Source organism: Microcebus murinus, chromosome 2 (assembly GCF_040939455.1).
Source record: "Microcebus murinus isolate Inina chromosome 2, M.murinus_Inina_mat1.0, whole genome shotgun sequence".
Classification (NCBI taxonomy): Eukaryota; Metazoa; Chordata; class Mammalia; order Primates; family Cheirogaleidae; genus Microcebus; species Microcebus murinus.
In genome coordinates this window covers 120824234-120848893 of record NC_134105.1, presented here as the reverse complement: position 1 = coordinate 120848893, position 24660 = coordinate 120824234, and the positions used below count along the sequence as shown (strand labels likewise).

General features: G+C 43.1%; 1 protein-coding gene across 1 annotated transcript in view; it reads right to left on the bottom strand.

The window, feature by feature from the left end:
- TNN (tenascin N) overlaps window positions 1–24660 on the bottom strand; it is a 61436-nt gene that overhangs the window by 28562 nt on the left and 8214 nt on the right. Inside the window, exons 6-8 of the mRNA XM_012765061.3 lie at window positions 17184–17447; window positions 13110–13376; window positions 8137–8400 (exon numbers count right to left, since the gene is read on the bottom strand). Coding sequence (XP_012620515.1) covers window positions 8137–8400; window positions 13110–13376; window positions 17184–17447 — 795 coding nt within the window. The remainder of the gene's footprint in view (window positions 1–8136; window positions 8401–13109; window positions 13377–17183; window positions 17448–24660) is intronic.

Genomic DNA, 24660 nt, shown 5'->3' with positions numbered 1-24660 from the left:
GTGGAGCCGAGATAGAAACTGCTCCCGTTCCTGCCGCTTATCTCCACCTGTGGAATTAAAGAGACAGAACAAGGGGCCTGGTGGGTCTGGCTTCAGGACAATCTCTCACTGCACAGGTCTCCTGCGCTCTGTGTCCAGAGTGCAGAACCTGCCCGGCAGGAGACACCCACGAAGGAAGTTACCCTTAGCTGCTATAAGGCAGAGCGTCTTTACATCTACCACCGTCCTGTTTCTTGTGGTTGAGCCTTGGCTCTAAAGTTTCTGTCCCTGCCTTGGGGGCAAAGCTGAGATAGGAACTGTTCCCATTCCTACCGCTTATCTCCACCTGTGCAATTAAAGAGACAGAAGACGGGGTTCCCTGGGTTTGGCTACGGGCCTGCCGGCTTCAGGCCAATCTCTGTCTGCACAGGTCTTCTGTGCTCGGTGTCCAGGCCCTGGAGTTTGCCTGGGCAGAGCCGAGCCTTGTAGGAAGCAGGCTTCAGCGAATACAAGACAGAGAGACGTTACTACCCACACACTCTGGTGACCTGGAGCTGGGCCTTCGGCTCCAAAGTCTCTAGCCCCACCTTGGGGGTGGAGCTGAGAGAGGAACTGCGCCAGTTCCTGCCATCTATTCCCACCTGTGTAATTAAGGAGACCAGCAGGAGGGGTAGGGTAATTAGCTGTTTCCCCTCCTCTACATCTCGGACTGCTGGATCCCCAGCGGGTTGAGAGACCTGCAGACACCACCCCAGCGAAGGCTGCTGACAGAGAGCAACTCCACCTACTGGCTCAGAAAATAAATAAGACGTGTGAATACCCAAACGAAAACCTAAAGGAAAGAAACAACAACTGAGCAAAATGGGAAGAAATCAGCGAAGGAACTCCGGAAACATGAAGAAACAAACGGAAAACACACCCCCAAAGAGGAGCACCAGCCCCTTAGAAACAGACAACAACCAAAACCTGGCAACTAAAATGACAGAAGAGGAATTTCGAATGTGGATCATAAGAACACTCACTGACCTGCAACAACAACTCAATAACCAACACCAAGAAAACAGAAAAAGCCTCCAGGAAATGGAACAAAGGTACAACAAAGAGATTGACACAGTGAAGAAATCTTTAACCGAAGTCCTGGAGATGAAGAATCAACTCAGGGAACTACAAAATACTGTGGAGAGTCTCAAGAACAGGGTGGATCAAGCAGAAGAAAGAATCTCAGAGCTTGAAGATAACACCTTCCAATTAAATAAATCAGTCACAGAAATACAGCAGAGAAACAAGAGAAAAGAGCAAAGTCTACAAGAGCTGTGGGATTATGTGAAAAAACCTAACGTGAGGGTCATAGGGTTGGCCGAAGGGGAGGAAGACAACACTCAGGGGCTGGACAAGCTTTTTGAAGATATAATAGAGGAAAATTCTTCAGTAATTTTGATTGAAAAGTTAGCCATCATTCTTATTATCGTTCCTTTGAAGATAATGTGTCTTTTCCCTATGATTGCTTTTAAGGTTTTTTTTCTTAATCATTACCTTTCAGCAGTTTGGCCATGATGTACCTAAGTATGGTTTTCTGTCCTCTAATTTTGCTTAGGGTTTGCTGGGATACTTGCACCTCTGGGTTGATGTCCTTGATTAGTTTGGAAAATTTTCAGCCATTCTTTTTTTTTTTTTTGAGACAGAGTCTCGCTTTGTTGCCCAGGCTAGAGTGAGTGCCATGGCGTCAGCCTAGCTCACAGCAACCTCAATCTCCTGGGCTCAAGTGATCCTCCTGCCTCAGCCTCCCGAGTAGCTGGTACTATAGGCATGTGCCACCATGCCCGGCTAATTTTTTCTATGTATTTTTAGTTGGCCAATTAATTTCTTTCTATTTATAGTAGAGACGGGGTCTCGCTCTTGCTCAGGCTGGTTTCGAACTCCTGACCTCGAGTAATCTGCCCGCCTCGGCCTCCCAGAGTGTTAGCCAGTCTTAAAATATTGCTTCTGCCCTATTCTTTCTCTTCTGTTCTCCAATTACATGTATGTTAGACCTTTTGACTGTATCTCACCAATCTCCATATGCTCTGTTCAGTTTGAATATTTTCCATTGAGCTCACTATCTTACTGTGTTCAATCTGCTGTTAAACACACCCAATGAGATCTTAATTTTAGATATTAAAAAATATTTTTAATCTTAAAAAAAAAAAAAAATAGAGGAAAATTTCCCAGGCCTTGCTCAAAATCTCGATATACAAGTTCAAGAAGCCCAGAGGACCCCTGGGAGATTCAATGCAAACAGGAGGACGTCTCGTCATGCAGTCATCAGACTGACCAAAGTATCAACTAAAGAGGCCCTTCTAAAAGCTGTAAGACAAAAGAAGCAAGTAACATATAAAGGAAAGCCAATTCGAATAACATCAGACTTCTCTAATGAGACTTTACAAGCAAGGAGAGACTGGGGCCCCATTCTCACTCTTCTGAAACAAAACAATGCCCAGCCTAGAATCCTATTCCCTGCAAAACTAAGCTTCATATATGAAGGAGAAATAAAGACATTCCCAGACAAGCAAAGCCTCAGAGAATTCACCAAGACAAGACCAGCCCTACAAGAAGTTCTCAAAACAGTGCTACACACCGAACACCATAATAGAAACTCACGAATATAAAAAAAAAAAACAAACAAACAACAACAAAAAAACCAACACCCAATGATTAAAGGCCAGATATCTCTATGGCTCAACAGAGAAATCAAAGCATCAACATCCAACCCAAGAGAATGAACAGTAATTTACCTTACCTATCAGTTCTCTCAATAAATGTGAATGGCTTAAATTCTCCACTCAAGAGACATAGGCTGGCTGAATGGATAAGAAAATACAGGCCAAGTATATGCTGTCTTCAGGAAACACATCTAACCTGCAAGGATGCATATAGACTAAAAGTAAAAGGGTGGAGATCAGTATTCCAGGCAAGTGGAAGCCAAAAGAAGGCTGGTGTGGCTGTTCTAATTTCAGACGATTTAGTTTTTAAACCAACAAAAGTAGTGAAAGACAAAGAGGGTCATTACATAATGGTGAAGGGCACAGTTCAACAAGAAGAGATAACAATTTTAAATATTTATGCACCCAACTTAGGTGCACCCAGTTTCATAAAGCAAACCTTACTAGATCTAAGCAAATGGATTAATACCAACTCCATAATCACTGGAGATTTCAATACCCCACTGACGGCTCAAGACAGATCCTCCAAACAGAAAATTAATAAAGAAATAATGGACTTAAACAAAACTCTAGAACAATTGGGTCTGACTGACATCTACAGGACATTCTACCCCAAATCCACTGAATACACGTTCTTCTCATCAGCTCACGGGACATTCTCTAAGATTGACCATATCCTAGGACACAAAGTAAATCTCAAGAAATTTAAAAAAATAGAAATCATACCATGTATCTTCTCAGATCACAATGGAATAAACCTAGAAATCAACCCTAACAGAAACTCACATTTCTACACAAAAACGTGGAAATTAAACAACCTCCTACTAAATGATTACTTCGTAAATGAAGAAATCAAGACGGAAATAAAAAACTTCTATGAAGAAAACGACAATGGAGAGACAAGTTATCAACTCCTCTGGGACACAGCTAAAGCTGTTCTGAGAGGAAAGTTTATCTCCATAAATGCCTATAATCAAAAGTCAAAAAGATCACAAATAGACAATCTAATGAAACGACTCAAAGAGCTGGAAAAAGAAGAACAGACCAGCCCCAAACCCAGCAGAAGGAGTGAAATCAACAAGATCAAATCAGAACTAAATGAAATTGAAAACAGGAAAGCTATTCAGGAGATTAACAAAACAAAAAGTTGGTTCTTTGAAAAAATAAACAAAATTGACACACCACTGGCTAAGCTAACGAAAAGCAGAAAAGAGAAATCTCTAATAAGCTCCATCAGGAATAAAAATGGAGATATCACAACCGATCCCAAAGAGATACAAGATATAATTTATGAGTACTACAAAGATATTTATTCACACAAACTGGAAAATGTGGAGGAAATGGACAAATTTCTAGAAACACACAGCCTCCCTAGGCTCAACCAGGAAGAAATAGATTCCCTGAACAGACCAATCTCAACAGCTGAAATAGAAACAGCAATTAAAAATCTCCCTAAAAAGAAAAGTCCCGGTCCAGATGGCTTCACACCCGAATTTTACCACACTTACAAAGAAGAACTAATACCTATCTTGCAGAAACTATTCCACAACATCGAGAAGAATGGAAACCTCCCTGACACCTTTTATGAAGCGAATATTACTCTGATACCAAAACCAGGAAAGAATCCAACAAAAAAAGAAAACTACAGACCAATATCCCTAATGAATATAGATGCAAAAATTTTCAACAAAATCTTAGCTAACCGAATCCAGACGCTTATCAAAAAAATAATCCATCATGACCAAGTGGGCTTCATCCCAGGAATGCAGGGATGGTTCAACATACGCAAATCTATAAATGCAATTCACCACATAAACAGAAGCAAAAACAAAGACCACATGATTCTCTCAATAGATGCAGAAAAAGCTTTTGACAAAATTCAACACCCTTTCATGATACGAACACTCAAGAAAATAGGCATAGAAGGGACATATCTAAAAATGATACAAGCCATTTATGACAGACCCATAGCTAACATCATACTGAATGGGGAAAAACTGAAAGCATTCCCACTTAGAACCGGAACCAGACAAGGCTGCCCACTATCTCCACTTCTATTCAACATAGTACTGGAAGTCCTGGCTACAGCAATCAGACAGGAAAGTGGAATTAAAGGTATCCAAATAGGGGCAGAAGAGATCAAACTTTCACTGTTTGCTGATGATATGATATTATATCTAGAAAACCCCAAAGATTCAACCAGGAAACTTCTGGAACTGATCAATGAATTTAGCAAAGTCTCAGGATACAAAATCAATACACAGAAATCAGAGGCATTCGTATATGCCAACAACAATCAAATCGAAAACCAAATTAAAGACTCAATACCCTTCACAATAGCAACAAAGAAATTAAAGTACCTAGGAATATACTTAACCAAGGACGTAAAAGACCTCTACAGGGAGAACTATGAAACACTGAGGAAGGAAATAGCAGAGGATGTAAACAGATGGAAATCCATTCCATGCTCGTGGATCGGCAGACTCAACATCATTAAAATGTCTATACTACCCAAACTGATCTACAGATTCAATGCAATACCTATTAAAATCCCATCAGCATTCTTCACAGATATAGAAAAAATAATTTTACGCTTTGTATGGAACCAAAGAAGACCCCGAATATCAAGAGCAATTCTAGGCAACAAAAACAAATTGGGAGGCATTAATATGCCAGATATCAAACTATACTACAAAGCTGTAGTAATTAAAACAATCTGGTATTGGCACAAAAATAGGATTATTGACCAGTGGAACAGATGTGAGAATCCGGATATAAAACCATCCTCATATAGCCATCTAATCTTTGACAAAGTAGACAAAAACATACGCTGGGGAAAAGAATCCCTTTTCAATAAATGGTGCTGGGAAAACTGGATAGCCACTTGTAGAAGGTTAAAACAGGACCCACACCTTTCACCTCTCACAAAAATCAACTCACGCTGGATAACAGACTTAAATCTCAGGTATGAAACCATTAGAATTCTAGAGGAAAATGTTGGAAACACTCTCCTAGACATCGGCCTAGGCAAAGAGTTTATGAAGAAATCCCCAAAGGCAATCAAAGCAGCAACAAAAATAAATAGATGGGACATGATGAAACTACAAAGCTTCTGCACAGCCAAAGAAACAGTCATGAAGGTAGGCAGACAACCTACAGAATGGGAGAAAATTTTTGCATCCTATGTATCCGATAAAGGACTGATAACTAGAATATACTTAGAACTCACGAAAATCAGCAAGAAAAAATCAAATAACCCTATTAAAAAGTGGGCAAAGGACATGAACAGAAACTTTTCTAAAGAAGACAGAAGAATGGCCAACAAACATATGAAAAAATGCTCACCATCCCTAATCATCAGGGAAATGCAAATCAAAACTACAATGAGATATCACTTAACTCCAGTGAGAATGGCCTTTATCAAAAAGTCTCCAAATAACAAATGCTGGCGTGGTTGTGGAGAGAGAGGAACACTCCTACACTGCTGGTGGGACTGCAAACTAGTTCAACCTCTGTGGAAAGCAATATGGAGATACCTTAAAGCGATACAAGTGAATATACCATTTGATCCAGCAATCCCATTGCTGGGCATCTACCCAAATGATCCAGTGACACTCTACAAAAAAGACACCTGCACTCGAATGTTTATAGCAGCACAATTCATAATTGCAAGGCTGTGGAAACAGCCCAAGTGCCCATCAATCCAAGAATGGATTAATAAAATGTGGTATATGTATACCATGGAGTACTATTCAGCTCTAAGAAACAACGGTGATATAGCACATCTTATATTTTCCTGGTTAGAGCTGGAACCCATACTACTAAGTGAAGTATCCCAAGAATGGAAAAACAAGCACCAGATATATTCTCCAGCAAACTGGTATTAACTGAGTAGCACCTAAGTGGACACACAGGTGCTACAGTAATAGGGTATTGGGGAGGTGGGAGGGGGGAGGGGGACGGGTATATACATGCATAATGAGTGAGATGTGCACCATCTGGGGGATGGTCATGCTGGAGACTCAGACTTTTGGGGGGAGGGGGGGAAATGGGCATTTATTGAAACCTTGACATCTGTACCCCCATAGTATGCCAAAATAAAAAATAAATAAAAAAAAAAAAAGGGAAAAAAAAATACACACTATTAACAGGCTTCAGAGTGCAGTAACTGGTGGCCATTTTGCTCGGGATGAAACCTTTTCACGTTTTGTGTGCTTTCCATTCCATATGCTCTAATTTTGGTTTTAGCTGTTTCATGGACATACTTCTTCTCTTCCCAGATATACTTGGCCTCTCAAGTAGAAAGAACAATATACCAGAATCTAAAAATCTGAGCTATTACCTCTACAACAAATCTCTTTATTCACTTAATAAGGGTATATCGAGCCCTTGTTTCATGCAAGGCATGTTCTAGGCAGTGTGCAGGATTCAGAGTTGAAGAAGACACAGTCTCTGCTCAAAAGAAACTAACAATTTTGTACCTAGCATCATAAAGACCTCCATTTTATACTAGAAGATTCTAAAAGCCAGAGCCAAATGTAAGGTCCTGGAGGAAGAGGGCTACATCCTATTCTCCTCTGTGTTCCCAGTGCCTAGTAGAGGGCAGAGGACATGGAAAGTGCTCAGTGCACATGTTACACAAATCAGCAAAAAGTAAAACCTTGTTTCAATAGTCTTTGGCATATCATATATTCACTTGTCATGCTGGTTTGTTTGCTGGTTAAATCACCGCATAAAATACGGTCATATATCTCCTTCATATAATAAGAATATAACACAGAAGTTATTCTTATCCTCCAAAACTCTAGCCCACAGACACTCGGCCATTCCATAGAAAGGAATATATTCCTTTCTTGTTTGAGCACCTGATATTAATATTTGGGTGTTTCTGTCAATGTATATCCTAGTACTCATTCCATCTGTGAAACATCCCTATCCTGTTATTCCCTCTACCCACACCATGTTCATCTTCTTCACAGAATTTCTCATAATTTATAGTCATAAATTTGTTTTATACTTACAACATGATTGAATTGTAGCAAAGCAAACCACAGACATCTCCTTGCTATGGCAGATGTGAATTCTACATAATTAAAGTCAAATTTTCAACATGCTACTATTAATATTAATAATATTTGATTTTCATTTTCTGTTCCCACTCATGAACTCACCAAAGACCCTCAATACTGTCTACAGCAAAAGACCCACACAATCGGAAGAGGAGCTAACGAGCCTGACCATGCAATCACAGAGTGGAGACTGCCATGTGGACCTGACTTGTAAGGAAACCAGTTAAAGGGAAGCAAGGGACTGTGTGTGGAGTCTGCTATGAAGGGATACCATCTGGCTCCTCCATAAATCACTGGTTTCTGCCAACGTCAGAGAAGGAAAATAGAACTTGACCACCATAGGCTTAACATGACAGGTCTTAGGTTTTGAAAGAACAATGCTACATTACCTGTCGGGGCCTTGGTGTCGGCCTTCTTGCTCTCCTGGGACCCCTTCTGGGCCCACACGTATACCATGTACTCCACACCTGGCCTCAGGCCCGTCAGGACGGCGCTGCTCTGCTCCTTCCCCACTGGAACCTCCTTGGCCTCTCCGTCCACAGAGGTGTAGCGCACCACGTACCTGTCGATGGCCGCCTGCACCGGCTCCCAGGAGACAGTGGCTGTATTCTCTGTTACCCGATCAGTCACCAGGTTTTTGGGGCTGTCAATGTCTGAAAGGAAAATGCTGATCAATAAACACTATTAACAGGCACCAAAGAGTGAGATCTTATGGCCATTTTGCTTGTAGTGAGGCAGTTTCCTGTTCTTATGGTTTTCCCACAGAATACATTGGTTTTCAGTTATTTCATGGATATAGACCTTGTCTCCACAGACGGATTATTGGATCTTCAAGGAGGCAGGACTGGAAGTGGAATGAATACTACACCCAGAGTCAAAAGAGCTGGGGTCTAGTCCCAGCCCACAGAAGTAAAGCAGAGGGAAAGGACAGCAGACTTGATCAAGCAGAAGAAAAAAAATCTCTGAATTTGAAGATAGGTCATTTGACATTACTCAGAGGGGGAAAAAAAGAATTAAAAAATGTGAAGAAGTCTACAAAAGGTGTGGAACACCAAAAAGCAAATAAATATTCATATTATAGGAGTTCCAGGAAAAGAAGAGATGTAAGATGGCATAGAAAACTTATTTAGTGAAATATTAACTGAAAACATCCAAACACTGGGCAGAGATATGAACATCTAGACCAGGAAGCTCAAAAGACAATAGATTCAACTCAAAAAAGTTCTTCCTAAGGCACATTATAGTCCAATTATCAAAAGTCAAAGAGAATTATAAAAACAGCAAGGAAAAAGTATCAAATCACATATAAGGGAAATTCCATTATACCAATAGCAGAAAACTTTCTCAGCAGAAACCTTACAGGCCAGGAGAAAAGGGCTACTATATTCAAAGTACTAAAAGAAAAAAATTGCCAGATAAGAATACTAAACTGAGCAAAGCTATTCTTCAGAAATGAATGAAAAAATTAAGTTTTTCCCAGACAACCAAAAGCTGAGGGAACTCATCACCACTAGAATAGCCTTACAAGAAATGCTCAAGGTAATCCTGCATCTGGAAGCAAAACAAAAATAATAACCATTATGAGAATATGTAAAAAATATAAAACTCACTGGTAGAGCAGATACACAAAGGAAAAAGAGAAAAGAATCAAACCTCATCACTACAGAAAACCACTAAAATTCAATAATAAACAATAAGAGAAACAATTAACAAAATAACAGAAGTCAGTCCTCACCAATGAGCCCAATCTATCGATTGAATGTAAACAGATTAAATTCCCACTTAAAAGACTTAGACTGACTGAATGAATGTTTTTAAAAATGACCCTACTATATGCTGCCCACAAGAAACTTCATCTTTAAAGACACATATTGACTGAAAGTGAAGGGGTGAAAAAAGATATTCCATGCAAACAGAAACCAAAAGCAAGCTAAAGTAACTATACTAATATCAGATAAAACAGACTTTAAGTCCAAAACTATAAAAAGAGACAAAGAAGATTGTTATATAATGACAAAGGGATTGATTCAGGAAAAGGATATAACAAGTATAATATATGTGCACCCAACACCAGAGCACCCAGATATATAAAATAAGTATTATTATATCTAAAGCGAAAGATAGACTCCAGTACAATAACAGTTGAGAATATCAATACCACACTCTCAGCACTGGACCAATAATCTAGACAGAAAATCAACAAATAAACATTGGATATAAACTGCACAATAGACCAAATGGATCTAACAGATATTTATAAAACATTTCATTCAACGGCTGCAGAATACATTCTCTTCATCAGCACATGGAACATTCTTAGATAGACCACATGTTAGGATACAAAACAAGTCTCAACGAATTTAACAGAACTGCAATCATATTAAGTATCTTTTCTGATCACAATGAAATAAAACTAAAAATCTATACAAAGAGGAACATCTAAAACTGTACAAATACATGGAAATTAAACAATATGCTCCTGTACAATCAATGGGTCAATAAAGAAATTAAGAAGAAAATTAAACAATTTTGAAACAAATTAAAATAGAAACAAAACTTACCAAAACCTCTGGGATACAGAAAAAGGACAGTTGTTGGGGGATTTGGGGCTTTTTGTGTGTTTTTACTCTAAGAGACAAGGTCTTACTCTGTTGCCCAGGCTGGAGGGCAATGGTGAAATCATAGCTCACTGCAGCCTTGAACTCTCAGGCTCAAGCTATCCTCCTACCTCCATATCCCAGGTATCTAGGACTACAGGCATGTGCCACCACCACACCCACTTATTTTTTTTTTATTTATTGCAGAGACAGGGTCTCATTATGTTGTCCAGACTGGTCTCAAACTCCTGGTCTCAAGTGATCCTTCTGCCTTGGCCTCCCAAAGTGCTGGGCTTACAGGCATGAGCCACTGCGGCCAGTCAAGAGGGAAGTTTACAGCAATAAATACCTACCTCAAAAAGTAGAAAGATTTCAAATAAACAATCTAACAATGCACTTCAAGTAACTAGAAAAGCAAAAAGAAAGCAAATCCAAAATTAGTAGAAAGAAAGAAATAATCAAGATCAGAGCAGAAATAAACAAAATTGGAACTTAAAAAAAATACAAAGATCAATGAAATTAAAAGTTGTTTTTTGAAATGATAAACAAAATTGACAAACCATTAGACAAACCAAGAAAAAAAGAGAAAAAAAAACCAAATAAAGCAAATGAGAAAAATGACATTACAATGGAAATCACAGAAATACAAAGGATTATTAGAGACTAATACAAACAACTATATGCCAACAAATTGGAAAACCTAATGGAAATGGATGAATTACTAAACACATACAACCTACCAAGACTGAACCAAGAAGAAATAGAAAATGTGAATAGACCAATTACAAGTGACTACATCAAATCATTAATAAAAGTCTCCCATCAAAGGAAAGCCCAGGACCTGGTGGTTTCACCGGTGAATTCTACCAAACATTTAAAGAAAAACCAGTACCAATTCTTCTCAAACTCTTCCAGAATATTGAAGAGGCAGGAATTCTTCCAAACTCATTCTATCAGGCCAGCATCACCCTGGTACCAAAACCAGACAGAGGCACAATAAAAAAAAGAAAACTACAGGCCAATATCTCTGATGAGCATAGATGCAAAAATCCTCAACAAAATACTTGCAAACCAAATCCAACAGCACATTAAAATGATCATTCGCCACGATTAAGTGGAGTTTATCCCAGGGATACAAGGATAGTTCAACATGTACAAATCAATAAATATAATGTATCACACCAACAGAATGAAGGACATAAACCATACAATCATCTCACAGATGCAGAAAAAGCATTTGATAAAATTCAACATCCTTTCATGATAAAAAAAACCCTCAAAAACTAGGTATAGGAGTGTACCTCAACACAGTAAAGGCCATATATGACAAATCCACAGCTAACATAATACTGAATGGGAAAAAACTGAAAGCTTTTCCACTGGAAACTGGAACAATACAAGGATGCCTACTCTCACCACTTTTATTCAACATAGTACTAGAAGCCCTGGCCAGATAAATTAGGTAAGAGAAAGAGATAAAGGGCATCCAAATTGGAAAAGAGGAAGGCAGATTGTCCCTGTTTGCAGACAACATGATCTTATATATAGAAAACCCTAAGAGCTCCATCAAAAAACTCTTAGAACTGATAAACAAATTCAGTAAAGTTGCAGGATACAAAATTAACATACAAAAATCAGCAGCATTGCTACCCACCAACACAGAACTTGAAGAAAAAGAAAGCAAGAAAGAAATCCTATTTATAATAGCTACATAAAAAAATAAAATATCTAGGATTAAATTTAACCAAGGAGCTGAAAGATCTCTACAAGGAAAACTATAAAACATGGATCCAGTTGAATGGATCAAAGATATGTGCAAAGTTCACAGAGGGGGCCCACCTGGGGTTATATTAGGAGCTATCCAAGAGGATCCCCTACAGGGGCAAGGTGATCCTACCAGAGAGGCATTGGAACAGAGAAGAACCTTCTGATGTATGGACAGAGGAAAGAGGGTAAGAGACCCGTAGGAGGCAGGCATTTGCCATAGCATACTGTGGTGAGAGACACCCCTCTGCCAATGGAAGAGGACCACAAAAGTCCTTCATAACAGAGTCAGCTTTGACACTTGCAGCCATGACGGGCCCAAACACCTGTGACTGCTACAGTCGAGCGAGATCTTCCATGACCCCTGGCCCCTCCTCCTCTTGGTCTCTCCCTGCAGTCCCAAACATAGATGGGTCCGACACTGCAGGGAGCAAGCTGGAATGACAGTGCTGGAAGCCCAAGGACGGAGAGAGAAGAGAAGCAGAGCTGGTCCCCTGCCCCAGCAGGCAGCCCGCAAGTGACCCAAGCTGAAAGACAGAAGTTTAACTATAAATGAAGTGTGCAGGACTATACAGAAACGGGCATTTTAATTACGAAAATGATATATTGGGGACGGGGACTAAAAGTGACTAGAAACAAAAACAAGCACAGAAAGGGTTTAAACAGGTGAGAAGTTAAAAAAAAAAAAGTGTTTATTAACCCTGGCAAGGTGAAGCAAGGTGAAGCATTTAATGTGTCAATAACAAAGCATGTGCATAGACAGAGGAAGGACAAAGGACTATAGCAGTAACCACCAATCTTTAAAGGCCAAAGTTTGGAGACCAAAATCTGAGATACGCATTTTAAGAGAAGCCAGTAAAAGGCAGTGAGGGGTACACAAGTTATTATGGGAAATACCAGCCTGCCCTTCCATGAAGCCTCCCTTTATGCCAAGGTCAGAGAAGGAAAAACCAGCATAGACGGACCATGAGCACAGCAGGTGATAAGGTACGCTCCGTTACCTGTCGGGGCCGTGGTGTCGGCCTTCTTGCTCTCCCGGGCCCCCTTCTCGGCCCACACGGACACCGTGTACTCCGCGCCCGGCCTCAGCCCCGTCAGGACGGCGCTGCTCTGCTCCTTGCCCACCGGCATCTGTCTGATCTCTTGGTCGTCGGCAGAGGTGTAGCGCACCACGTACCTGTCGATGGCGGCCTGCACCGGCTCCCAGGAGACGGTGGCCGTACTCTCTGTCACCCGGTCAGTCACCAGGTTTGTTGGGCTGTCGATTTCTTTAAGAGAGAAATGAAAGCAGAATGTAGCCTTTACCATGCTGTTCCTGAAAAACCAGCACATACACAGCCAAAACGGTGATCTCAACAAACTTCAGAGTCTGTTATATGTCAATGATTGAGAATAACTAAAAGGTTGCATTAAACAAGGGGTCTGAAATTCAAAGAATGAGCTTGTAATATTTAATGAGAAGTAGAGTTTTCAGACAAAGCCAACACATCGACTCTATAAACTTTTCCCACAAGTTGCTTTGGGATAAAAAGACTCAGTCTTCACATTCAAATTTCTCCTTTACCCTGGATTTATTATAACACATTCTTCCAGTTCCTGACTCCTTGTAAGTGAAAACAATTACACTTAATAAATCTCTGTATCTGCTCTTATATGTTCTTTGGGAAGAAAAATATCCCGGAAGTAGAAGCTGCCAGTTCTTTTCATGTAAAACATTCTATCTGTGGCCAAGGAACCAGCAGATGTCTTAATCAATGGTATCTGAGCTCTGAGTTAATAAAACTAATCCTACATGTAGACTCTGTCTGGGTTTCTATGTGATTAAACTGGGTTAGAACCTGGGCTTCACGGTTTTCTGGTTGCTAACCATGGACAAGCAAGTAATTTAAGTCTTCATCTCCTCGCCCCTCCGATGAAGGAGATTAGTACCTTCCTCATAAGTTACGGTGAATAGTAAATGAGATATTGCATAGTAAATGCTTAAATATGCATTGTTATCACTAATGGCATTTAAGGTATGAAACACGTTCACATGCCACTCTTTTCAAAATGTCGACCCTAGAGTCAAAAATCCAGGCAATCGGGAATATGGTCGGCATGCCTTCATTATCCTGTCTCAAAACCTCCTCAAAAGGCTGCATTTTCTGTGACAAAACCCGTATTTCAGAACTGCACACGACCACTCGCCAAGTGGCAGGCCAGCCGGCTGGGAGGAACGCACAGCCACGTGCAATGACCCGCCTTATGGGCACAGGGCTCAGCACGCACCTCGACATCTGACACGTGAGGGCGAACGACTCAGCATGGGACTCTGCGCTGCGCCACTCTGCCCCACTCGCACAGACCCCCACCGCCAAACCATTGGCGACCACCTACCCTGTCACGTCCTTGCACCGCGGGCCTCTGCGTATGCCACCTCCACTGTGAACTCCCACCTGTCCCTCCAGGCTCTGTCCAGGTGTCACCCCCTCCCACAGCCTGCACGCCCCCTCCTGCCCGGTCTGTGGCAGGTATCTATCAGGTCATGCAGCTCTAGGGACATCTGCTGCTCTAGAACAGCGGTCCCCCACCTTTTTGGCACCAGGGACCGTTTGCATGGAAGACAACTTTTCCACAGACAGGGTGGGGGGATGGTTTCGGGATGATTCAAGTGCATTGCATTTATTGTGCGCTTGATTTCTATTACTATTACACTCTGATACATAATGAAATAGTTCCACAACTCGCCATAGGTTGGGGACCCCTGCTCTAGAACGTAACTCAACATACTTCCTCGTGTTTGCTTGTCTTCTCTACCCGAGGACTGTGAACGCTCGCCACTCAGGCGCGACCCACGTCCTCCATGTTTGCCGCCCAGAGCCCAGCCCCGCCTGCAGCAATGCCACCCCTGGAGGCTCCCGAGCTGGGGACTCGCGCCTCCCCCACCTGAGAGAAGGGAAGGTTCTTCTCTGTCCGCTTCCATGGACTCACATGCTCTTTCTTTTAGCAACACTCAAAATCCCAGTAAACAGACAGTCATGTGTGCTGTGAACCAGGAGGTGCAAACTATAGTCCATGGGCCAAATCTGACCCACTGCCTGCGGACTTTTATCAAAAACAGTTTTACTGGAACCCAGGGTTGCCGGCGCGTGTACGTGTTATCCTCCGTGGCTGTCTGCACTCCTGGGTGGCAGAGTTGAGTAGCTGCAACACAGACCACCTGGCCCCCAAAGCCAAAAATATTTACTGTCTGGCCCTTTATAGAAAGTTCACGGTGCTGACTTTAAACACATTTAGATCTCACTGTCCTTACTGTCAACTTCTTCCCTCCTCCCCTGGAAGAGAGGTCAGCTCTCTGAGGCCCACCTGGATTTACAGGCTGTGCACCATGAAATACTTCAAGGGCCAAATGCTAACTAACATTCTAGGAAATCATCATTGCTATCACTATGTAGCATTCACTACGTGTCAGGCATTTTGTATGCATTAGCTCATGTAACCTTCCCGATAATCCTGTGATGGAGACACTCAGATGCCTCATTTTACAGATAAGGAACTGAGAGGCCAGTGGCAGTGGCTCACACCTACAATCCCAGCACTTTGGGAGGCCAAAGCAGGAGGATCACTTGAGGCCAGGGGTTTGAGACCAGCTTGGGCAACATAGCAAGACCCTGTCCCTACAGAAAATTAAAAAATTAGCCCATGTGGTAGCATGTGCCTATAGTCCCAGCTACTCAGGAGGCTGAGGCAGGAGGATTGCCTGAGCCCAGGAGTTTGAGGCTTCAGTGAGCTACGACTGCACCACTGCCAAATTCAGAGAGGGAGGAAGGAAGGAAGGAAGGGAGGAAGGAAGGGAGGGAGGGAGGAAGGGGGGAAGGGAGGGAAGGGAGGGAAGGGAGGGAAGGGAGGGAAGGGAGGGAAGGGAAGGAAGGGAAGGAAGGAAGGAAAGGAAGGAAGGAAAGGAAGGAAAGGAAGGAAGGAAGGAAGGAAGGGAGGGAGGGAGGGAGGGAGGGAGGGAGGGAGGGAGGGAAGGAAGGAAAGGAAGGAAGGGAAGGAAGGGAAGGAAAGGAAGGAAAGGAAGGAAAGGAAGGAAAGGGAGGAAAGGGAGGGAGGGAGGGAGGGAAGGAAGGAAGGAAAGGAAGGAAAGGAAGGAAAGGAAGGAAGGAAGGAAGGAAGGAAGGAAGGAAGGAAGGAAGGAAGGAAGGAAGGAAGGAAGGAAGGGAAGGAAGGGAAGGAAGGAAGGAAGAGAGAAGAAAATAAAAGGAAACTGAGGAAGAGAGATGAAGTAACTTGCCCAAGGCCACTCAGAGAATAAAGAGCAGAGCTGGGATTAAAACCTGGACAGTCAAGTTTCCAAAACCACATTCCTAACTACCCAACTGCTTCTCTGAGAGTCTCTACACTCCGTGACTGTTCAGAACAGAGCCCAAGCGGTAAATGGATCCTTTTCCTCTGATGTCCTGCCAAGTGTTTTGGAACCTAAGTGGGCTGCAGGATCAGAATGCTCTGAATTCTGGGATGCACCAAAGGATTTACGCAGAAAAATGGGCAGCCTACATCCCAGTACAGACCCAGGACCCCTGTGGGCATGAGCTGAGTGGAATGACTGGGTGAAGTATGGAGACCTCACTGTTTCTGAAAAACTTAAAGGCAGAGCTGGGACATTTGGTAAATGTTGACTCAGGATGCAAACCATTTCCACGGTCTGAAAGAGAGCTTCAGATTATATGCAAAGTGCTTGTACAGCCACTGCAAACTGAGATAAGCATTCAAATTCACTGTCAGCCCAACGTTTTGAGTTTTCACATCTAAAAAATGAAGATTAGAAGTGTTACTCTACTCCAACAGAGTTTGCATATGGAATTCCTACCCAAATAAGTATGACCATCTGTATCAAATACAAAGGCTGGTTTCTTTTGTTTGAAGTTAAAAAGGAAAAGATTCATAATTATGAAATTCAAAATTGCTTTTGTAACCTTCCCCACCACTCCTGCAAACAAAATAGCTGACACCAGGTGAGCAATGACCTCCTGCTTCAAAAATCAGCCTTCTCCCTGCCATGAGGAAGCCTGGCTATGCTCCTATTCTGCCGTTACCTGTGAGGGCCTTGGTGTCAGCCTTCTTGCTCCCCTGGTTGCCCCTCTCGGCCCACACGTAGACTTCGTACGCCTCCCCGGGCTTCAGGCCCGTCAGGATGGCGCTGCGCTGGTCCTTGTGCACTGCCGTCTCCTTGCTCTCCCCGTCAGCGGAGGTGTAGCGCACCACGTACTTGTCTATGGCAGCCTGCGCCGGCTCCCAGGAGACAGTAGCCGTGTCTTCTGTCACCCGATCAGTGACCACATTGGTTGGACCATCAATTTCTTCATAAGAAGACATGAGGAAGAAAAATCAGAGAAACCATTTGGCTGGTCAAGGTCATAGATGCGACCTAGTTCAGTGGTCTATACGATGCAAGAGGGTCCCTCCACCATCTGTGACAGTAGACAACTGGCCTCTGCTTGGACCCCAAACCGAGAAACACCTTCCTGATGGACGAACAATCCATTCCACTCACAGACCACTGAACCATCAGAGAGAAAACACCTTCAAGTGTAGGGACTTGAACTGTAACTCCTTCAACTGTGTCTACCCCAGGTGGACATACAGAATCCATCTAATTCCACTTGCACAAGACCACTCAGCAAGTATTCAAGAAGAGCTATCATTCTCCTTCCTAACTCTCTTCAAATCAAACAATACCACCTCTCCTATCCATTCCTTCCAAATTATAGTTTCTAGACCTGACACCTATATCTAGACATCATCCTCTCTTTCTCTTCTCAAATAAAAATCCTCAAAACTCAGTTCATTCATTCAACAATTCATTGACTGTCCATATGTGCCGAGGAACGTGAGGACACTCAGGAGTCATCAGTGAGCAACATCGTCAGAAATCCCTGCCCCTGTGGAGTTTAGATTCAAAAAGGACACCCAGAGCAACATGCCAGCCACGTCCTGGACACCGTGCTGAGCCCACGGCCTTAGAAAATACCTAATTTTTTCACATATGTCCCTGCTAACCCACAGCCGCATCACCCACTTTTTTGCATGTCAAATACATTTTCTGGACCCAACATTTATTCTTGTTACATTTTATCTTATAGATTCCATGTATAATTTAGTCTTTCATCCAACATGCCCACTTTTCTTTCCAGCCTCTTATCATTTGGGAACTGAATAAGCGAGCCATCTGGGCACATCCATGACGGTCGCTGACAAAGACGACGCACAGAACGGAGCTGAGACACGCCAGGAGAACCTCCCTGCCTGCAGATTCGTGCCCTGCTGGTGACGACACCCAGACAGCTTCTTGCTCTCAGACGCCCACGCACTTCTCCTTCCCTTCCACGCTGCGCTGGTTCTCTCGGCTGAAGGCTCTCCAGAGAGAAGTTACAACTTCACATATTCTCACTTTTCAAAAAAATACTTTGTAGAGATGGAGGTCTCGCTATGTCACCAGGCTGGTCTCAAACTCCTGGCCTCAATCTATCCTCCTGCCTCAGCCTCCCAAAGTGCTGGGATAACAGGAGTGAGCCATCGCGTCCAGCCAACCTCATTTTTTAACTCCAGCTACAATGCACCTTTCTCAAGCACAACAGCAGCGTTTCATTTGTGTGCAAGGAAATGAAATATATTCATTCCGTCACTAGAGACAGTGCAAGTTTCATTTAGTAAATCAACTGCCATTTATCGAGTACATGCTAAATTCCACATACTTTTCATGTATTACTTTATCAAATCTTATAGTAACAACACAAGGCATTTATCAGATTTCCCGTGTACTAGTTTAGGAAACGAATGATGGCTACCATTTTTAGAGCACTAACTACTTGCGAGACCCAGAGAGGTTAGATAACTTGCCCAAGATCACTCAGTTCATAAACGGTCATCACTGACTCATTCCACAAACATTCGCTGAGTACCTTCTTGGAGCTGGGGATTCTGCAGGGCCATGGGTTGAATAGTAGGGCCAACATTTGAATCCATTCCTATCTAACAAAGACTACACATTTCCACTTTATAGCCTAAGGCACTATCATCCACCTTTTCTTTTGAAATAGCTTATAAATAAAATCAAGTGTGATCTGAAAGGTTGCTGTCATGTGAAGTCCAGCAGCAGTAATAGTTTAGAGCTTCTGGAGACAACTAGAGAAAGAAAACGGTCTTGTTCTCTTGCCTGTGGGAGATGAGCACCTGGCACACCTCACTGGCAGGGGTCGGGGAATGGGGGTGGGCGACCAGGATGCAGACACCCACGTCCTGGCCCCAAGGACATGTCAAGGACCTCTGCAGGCTCAAGCAGGCTCTGAGAGAATGTTCAGGAGAAAGAGTGCACAACAACAGAGAGGAATTCCTTCGTGGCCTATTGCTCCTTTCAAAGTGAGACATAATTCTGCACGCCACAGGCAAGGGATAGCGAGAGCACTCCAAAGGCTGGAGAAATTAGTGATAAACTAGGAATGGAAGAGATAGGATGCGGGAAGAAGAGGGCAAGGACACCCTAACATTTCTGTTTGTAAAGTCCCTGGCCCTCACCATCTGCAAAGCAGCACACATCCACACAGCCCCAGCCCCCAGGGTGCCTCCCTCGCTCTTCCCTGCCCCAGGTCAGCGCTTGCTACTGCTGCTTCCGGAACCGCAGCACAGGCCTGGCCCACCTGTGTGCTGAGGGCTCTGTCACACCCACATGGGCAAGGGAGGAAACAGCAAGCAGCTCTGGAGCTCCCTTTTCCCCTAACAGCCCCAGAACCATCAAGGGACAGAGAACAACAAGGAAAAGGCATCTGACTGTGAGCAGTGGGCAGGTAAAACATACCACGCCAGAGTTACAGGAGATCTGGACATTAAGCCCAGAGAGGAGACGTGACTTCTGCAAGCTCAAGGGCAGTAGGGGCTGGGCCAGCCTAGAACTCAGGCTCTCTGCCCTCTCCCTCCCGCCTTCTCCACTCCCTAACCACAACAACTTAAACGAGAAGGGGGCTCCTCACAGAGCTGTTCTTCTTGACAATTCTCAGGATGGGAATCTGATGCTGAGATACAGGAATGGGAGGAAGGTCTCAGAGATGAGACTCCACAAAGGCCAGATAGCTGGGAGAGGCCAGCTCCGCAGGACTTAAACCTCCCTCTCCGCCAGTAAAATACACAGGGATCATTAGCAGTTTTTCCACGCAATGAAGCCTTGCAGTAGCTGCAGTAGCTGGCCAAGTCAAAGATGAGTCACAGCTGTAGCCGCAACTGCAAACAGGCTCTGCCTCGCCCAGCCCCAACCTCCTTTCCTTGTCAGGCAGCAACTTCCCACCTGCTAGACACTAGCAGCCCTGGTGTGACCTCTCCTAGGGCCGTTCAAGGTCGGAGAGATTTAAGGCAAAATTTGTAAGGCTTGATAAGTGGCACTTTGAGCACGCATGTTAGTTAGAATAAAGGTGAGCCCCACTTCAAAGACATCTAATTTGCAAAGACTGAACACAGTATACAGAAGAGGTTAGTTAGGAGCTCTGTTTGCATCAGGAAAGTTTATTCAGCTTTATAACAAGATTCACCACAGGGTTGGATAGGGAATGGCTGTTCTTAGTCTAGGCTGTAACACAGCCTCATTGACACCCCAGCACATGGCCACAGGCACTAGGAACCAGTCTCTCTATTCACAGCGACCACCTGTGAATTACCCAGTTGGTGTAGTAGAAAATGGTGCAGCCAGGTTATAAAATCCATGAGATATGAGCTTAGGGGCAGAGATAGGGGACAGGGCTATGTTACGGATTTGAAGGTTGGTTCATAGACAAGGTTCCTTTGGACTACAGTACCTACGCATTGCATGACCTTGCTCTCATGAGCCACCTCTCCTGCCTTTCCATTGTGGCAACAGAATTATTCAAAAGGCCCCATTTGTAGAGCGTGTGTTCTGAGAGATCAAGCCCTCTTCCTACTGTCCTCTAGTTTTGCTTTTGGAAAGGTTATCAATGTTAATCTCAAGCAAACCTAAGTGCACATGCCAGCTCAGCTATTTACTAGTTCACCTGGAGTCTCCTAAATGTTGTAGGTTTCATCTATCAAATGGGAATAACAATGCTTGCAACACTATCATAAGGAGCAGAGATAATATTTATAAAGCCTCACAGTATACAGAAGCCCACTAGAAGACAGTGGCTACTCGGATGATAGAGACCATTATTGCTCTTCAGCCACTGGCGGTGTGAGAGACAGGAGTTCTGAATGTTGACCGAAGCTCAGCTTGGGACACGGAGTGTGGGAAGGGACATTTTAGGAGGCTAAGCCATTTCAAAGGAACATTGTGTTTGGGTATCAGCAAAAAGTGAAAAAGATAAGAAGAGAAGCAGATCTGCTATTTCATCATAGTACAGTCTAATGGGAAAAGTTCTGAGAAAATGGTTGACAAGTGAATATGCCAGGCTGCTGCGCCTGGGCGCTTGTGAAATTAAAACAAAGCAAGCGTGCTCTGTTTTATACCCACCACGGGGAGGCATGAATTGTAGAAGTTATTAAAAGAATATCGTAATCATGAAAAAGAATGAGAGAGGACTTTAAATTCATTCAGCCCAAACCTTCGTCTTACAGATACAAAACCTGAGGACAGAAGAATGGCGTCACCTCTCAGTCAGTGGCCGCTGAGCTGAGACGTGAAGAGTGGCTGCAAGCGGGGGAGGGTAGGTGGCGAAGTTCGGGGACATCACCCCTGAACACAGCAGCCTGGCTGTGCTCGCTGCCCTGGAAGCTGGCCCACTTCTGAAGGCTGGCCTTTCTGGAGGCGCCCCAGCACACTTGGAGTGTGTTAACAGGGTGAGGAATTTCAGTCAGCTCTTTCCCTTCCGTGGTATTGGTTCCACCAGGTGACTTCTTAAATGGAAAATACCTGAACTGTGTCATTTCCCCCCTGCACATGCTTATGCTGTTGTTAAGATCCACTGTCTTTTTCCATCTTGTGGGATGCAAACCGTTTGGAGAAAATAGAGATTCTTTTATTCCCTTAATTTAATTAACAGTCTAGCCAGGTTTCAGAGTATTTCCTGACGTTAGAAATTACAGTGTCTTTTCCTTTTTTATGGTGGTAAGACATATGACACAAATTTATTTGCAATCCAATAAAATATTCCATCCTGCTTTTAGGATATAATTGACAATAAAAACACTACTTGAACAGTAACGTTCTAGTTGGGATAATATATTTGAAAGGTTAACTAGCAAATCAAGGCCATGTGTGATTAAATGCTCTAGGAACTCAGAGGCAAAGATGGCTGACATTTAATGTGGTCATAGAAGGTGCCAGTGGAGACGTTAAGTTTTAACCCAGCCTGGGAGGACGAGTGGTGTTATTGCTGAATTGCTGTGAACCCCTGCAGGACAGGGACCATGGCTTATCATCCTTGGAAGTTCCTAAAGGGACCACATCTCTTTTGCCCAACTGTACCCTGCAATAAATGTTTGTTGAATTGAATTAATTGGTAGCTAAAGATAATAGCAGACGGCTTTCTAGGCTAAGGTAACAACATAAATCCACAGTGCAGAGAGAAAGCTCCTGTGTTAGGAAACCCCAAGAACAGTCTGGCTACAGGAAGTAGTGAGAATATCAGTGGCCCAGGTTGGACAGGCCCACTGAGGGCAAGATAAAAGGATTATACCCTATCCTAGCAATCAGAAGTCACAGAAATTTTTTTAGTCAGGGAGTAAACAGTATGAAATTAGCAGAAATAATGAATAAGAAGGATAGGCGATGTGATATTGTGATTTATAATAAGAAACATATTTGGTCTTGGTCACCTGGATTCCTGGCACATGGCTCCTAAAACTCTTGGAATCTTTAAAGCGGTGAATGTCTTCTTGTATGCTACTGAGAGGACTGATGGCTGGGGGCTCCTGGAAAGTCTCAGGATGAGAGGGTGGTTGCAAGAGAAGCCAACCATGTAATAAGAGGAACTTTCAGCCCTACCCTTGCCCCTACCCCCTTCCCCCTACTGGGGAGGGAAAAGGTGCTAAAGGTTGAGTTAATCACCAGTGGCCAATGATGTAATCAATCATACCGACATGATGAGGCCTCCATGAAAACCCAAAAGGACAGGATTCAGAGAGCATCCAGGTTGCTGAACACAAGGAGGTTCCTGGAGGGTGGCTTATCCAGAGAGAGCATGGAAGCTCCGTGCCCCCTCCCACGTACCTTGCCCTATGCATCTCTTGCATCTGGTATTCACCTGGATCCTTTGTAATGTTATTTATAATAAATGGGTAAACGTAAGTAAAGTGTTTCTCTGCATCTGTGAACCTCTCGAGCAAATTAACAGAACCTGAGAGGGGTTCTTAGGAACCCCTGATTGACAGCCAGAAGTCAGAAGCCCAGGTCACAGCAGGGGATTGCTATTGGCACTGGGAGTGGGGGCAATCTTGTGAGACTAGGCCTGTATCTGATACTGTCTCCAGGTAGATAGTGTCAGAATTGAACTGGATGACAGGACACCCAGTTGGTGTCTGATGAAGAATTGATTGGTGTGTGGGGAAATCCACTTCCAGAGGTGGAGTGCTCTGTGTTGTGTTGACTGTGTAAGAGAAGAAAAGTATTGATCTCTTGCAGGAAAGTAAAAATGGGAAACACTTTAGCTTTGTAGCTAAGCCCAAAGGCTTCGACTTGGACATCCTGGGTTCAAACCCCAACTCTGTCGTTTCCTGGATAGTCAATCTTGAGCTCAACTTCTCCAAGCCTCAGTTTTCTTACATATGGCCTAAAAATAATAATAGTACCTACTTCATAGGATTGCTGTGAGAACTAAACGAGATAATTCATGAAAAGTGTTTAGTGAGTATAATGCCTGGCACACAGATAGCTCTCAATTCACAACTACAGAGAAAGCCACCGAAGCAAGGAAAAACTTGTTTTCAACCTACCAAACATTTCATTAGTGCACTATTTAGCCAGGCTGCACAGTTTATGTAGTCTAGTTTGTAAATTAAGTTGTATCTTGTCCTTTGTAATTGTCCAGCCATAACTCTTTCATACTATAGGTAGGCAATCTGTTAAGCAGCTAAAACAGGGATTTCAATTCTCGAACCACCTCACCCCTTATTCTCACCACCCCAACACGATACTTCCAGGACTGAATTGGAAAGAACCAAAGAACTTTTCAAGAAAGACTAAAAATTCAACCTAGCCCCTTCTTTGCTGGCTTCACCAGTGGTGTTACATCCAAGAATACAGGTTCCTAACTTAAAGAAACGCAGAAGCTCAGAGCTGTTGTGGGGGGCTCACAATTCAGACATTGTTTAAAAACCAAAAGTTACATAGGGTATCTTATGTGTGTGCCTACAATGTGCTCAAATTCTGTTCTGATTAATAAATTACAAATTCATTGTCAAATGTTACTGATTTATAATGTTTGACCATCCTATATTTTCTCAATATGCAGGTGTTAAACATACCACTGTTGCCACGTGGGGGTCCTTAATACCTTTTGACATCCCAAAACAGACTGTCTGAGTGTGGTCATCAGGAAAAAATATAGGTGTGGTGAGAATAAAATTATACATCAC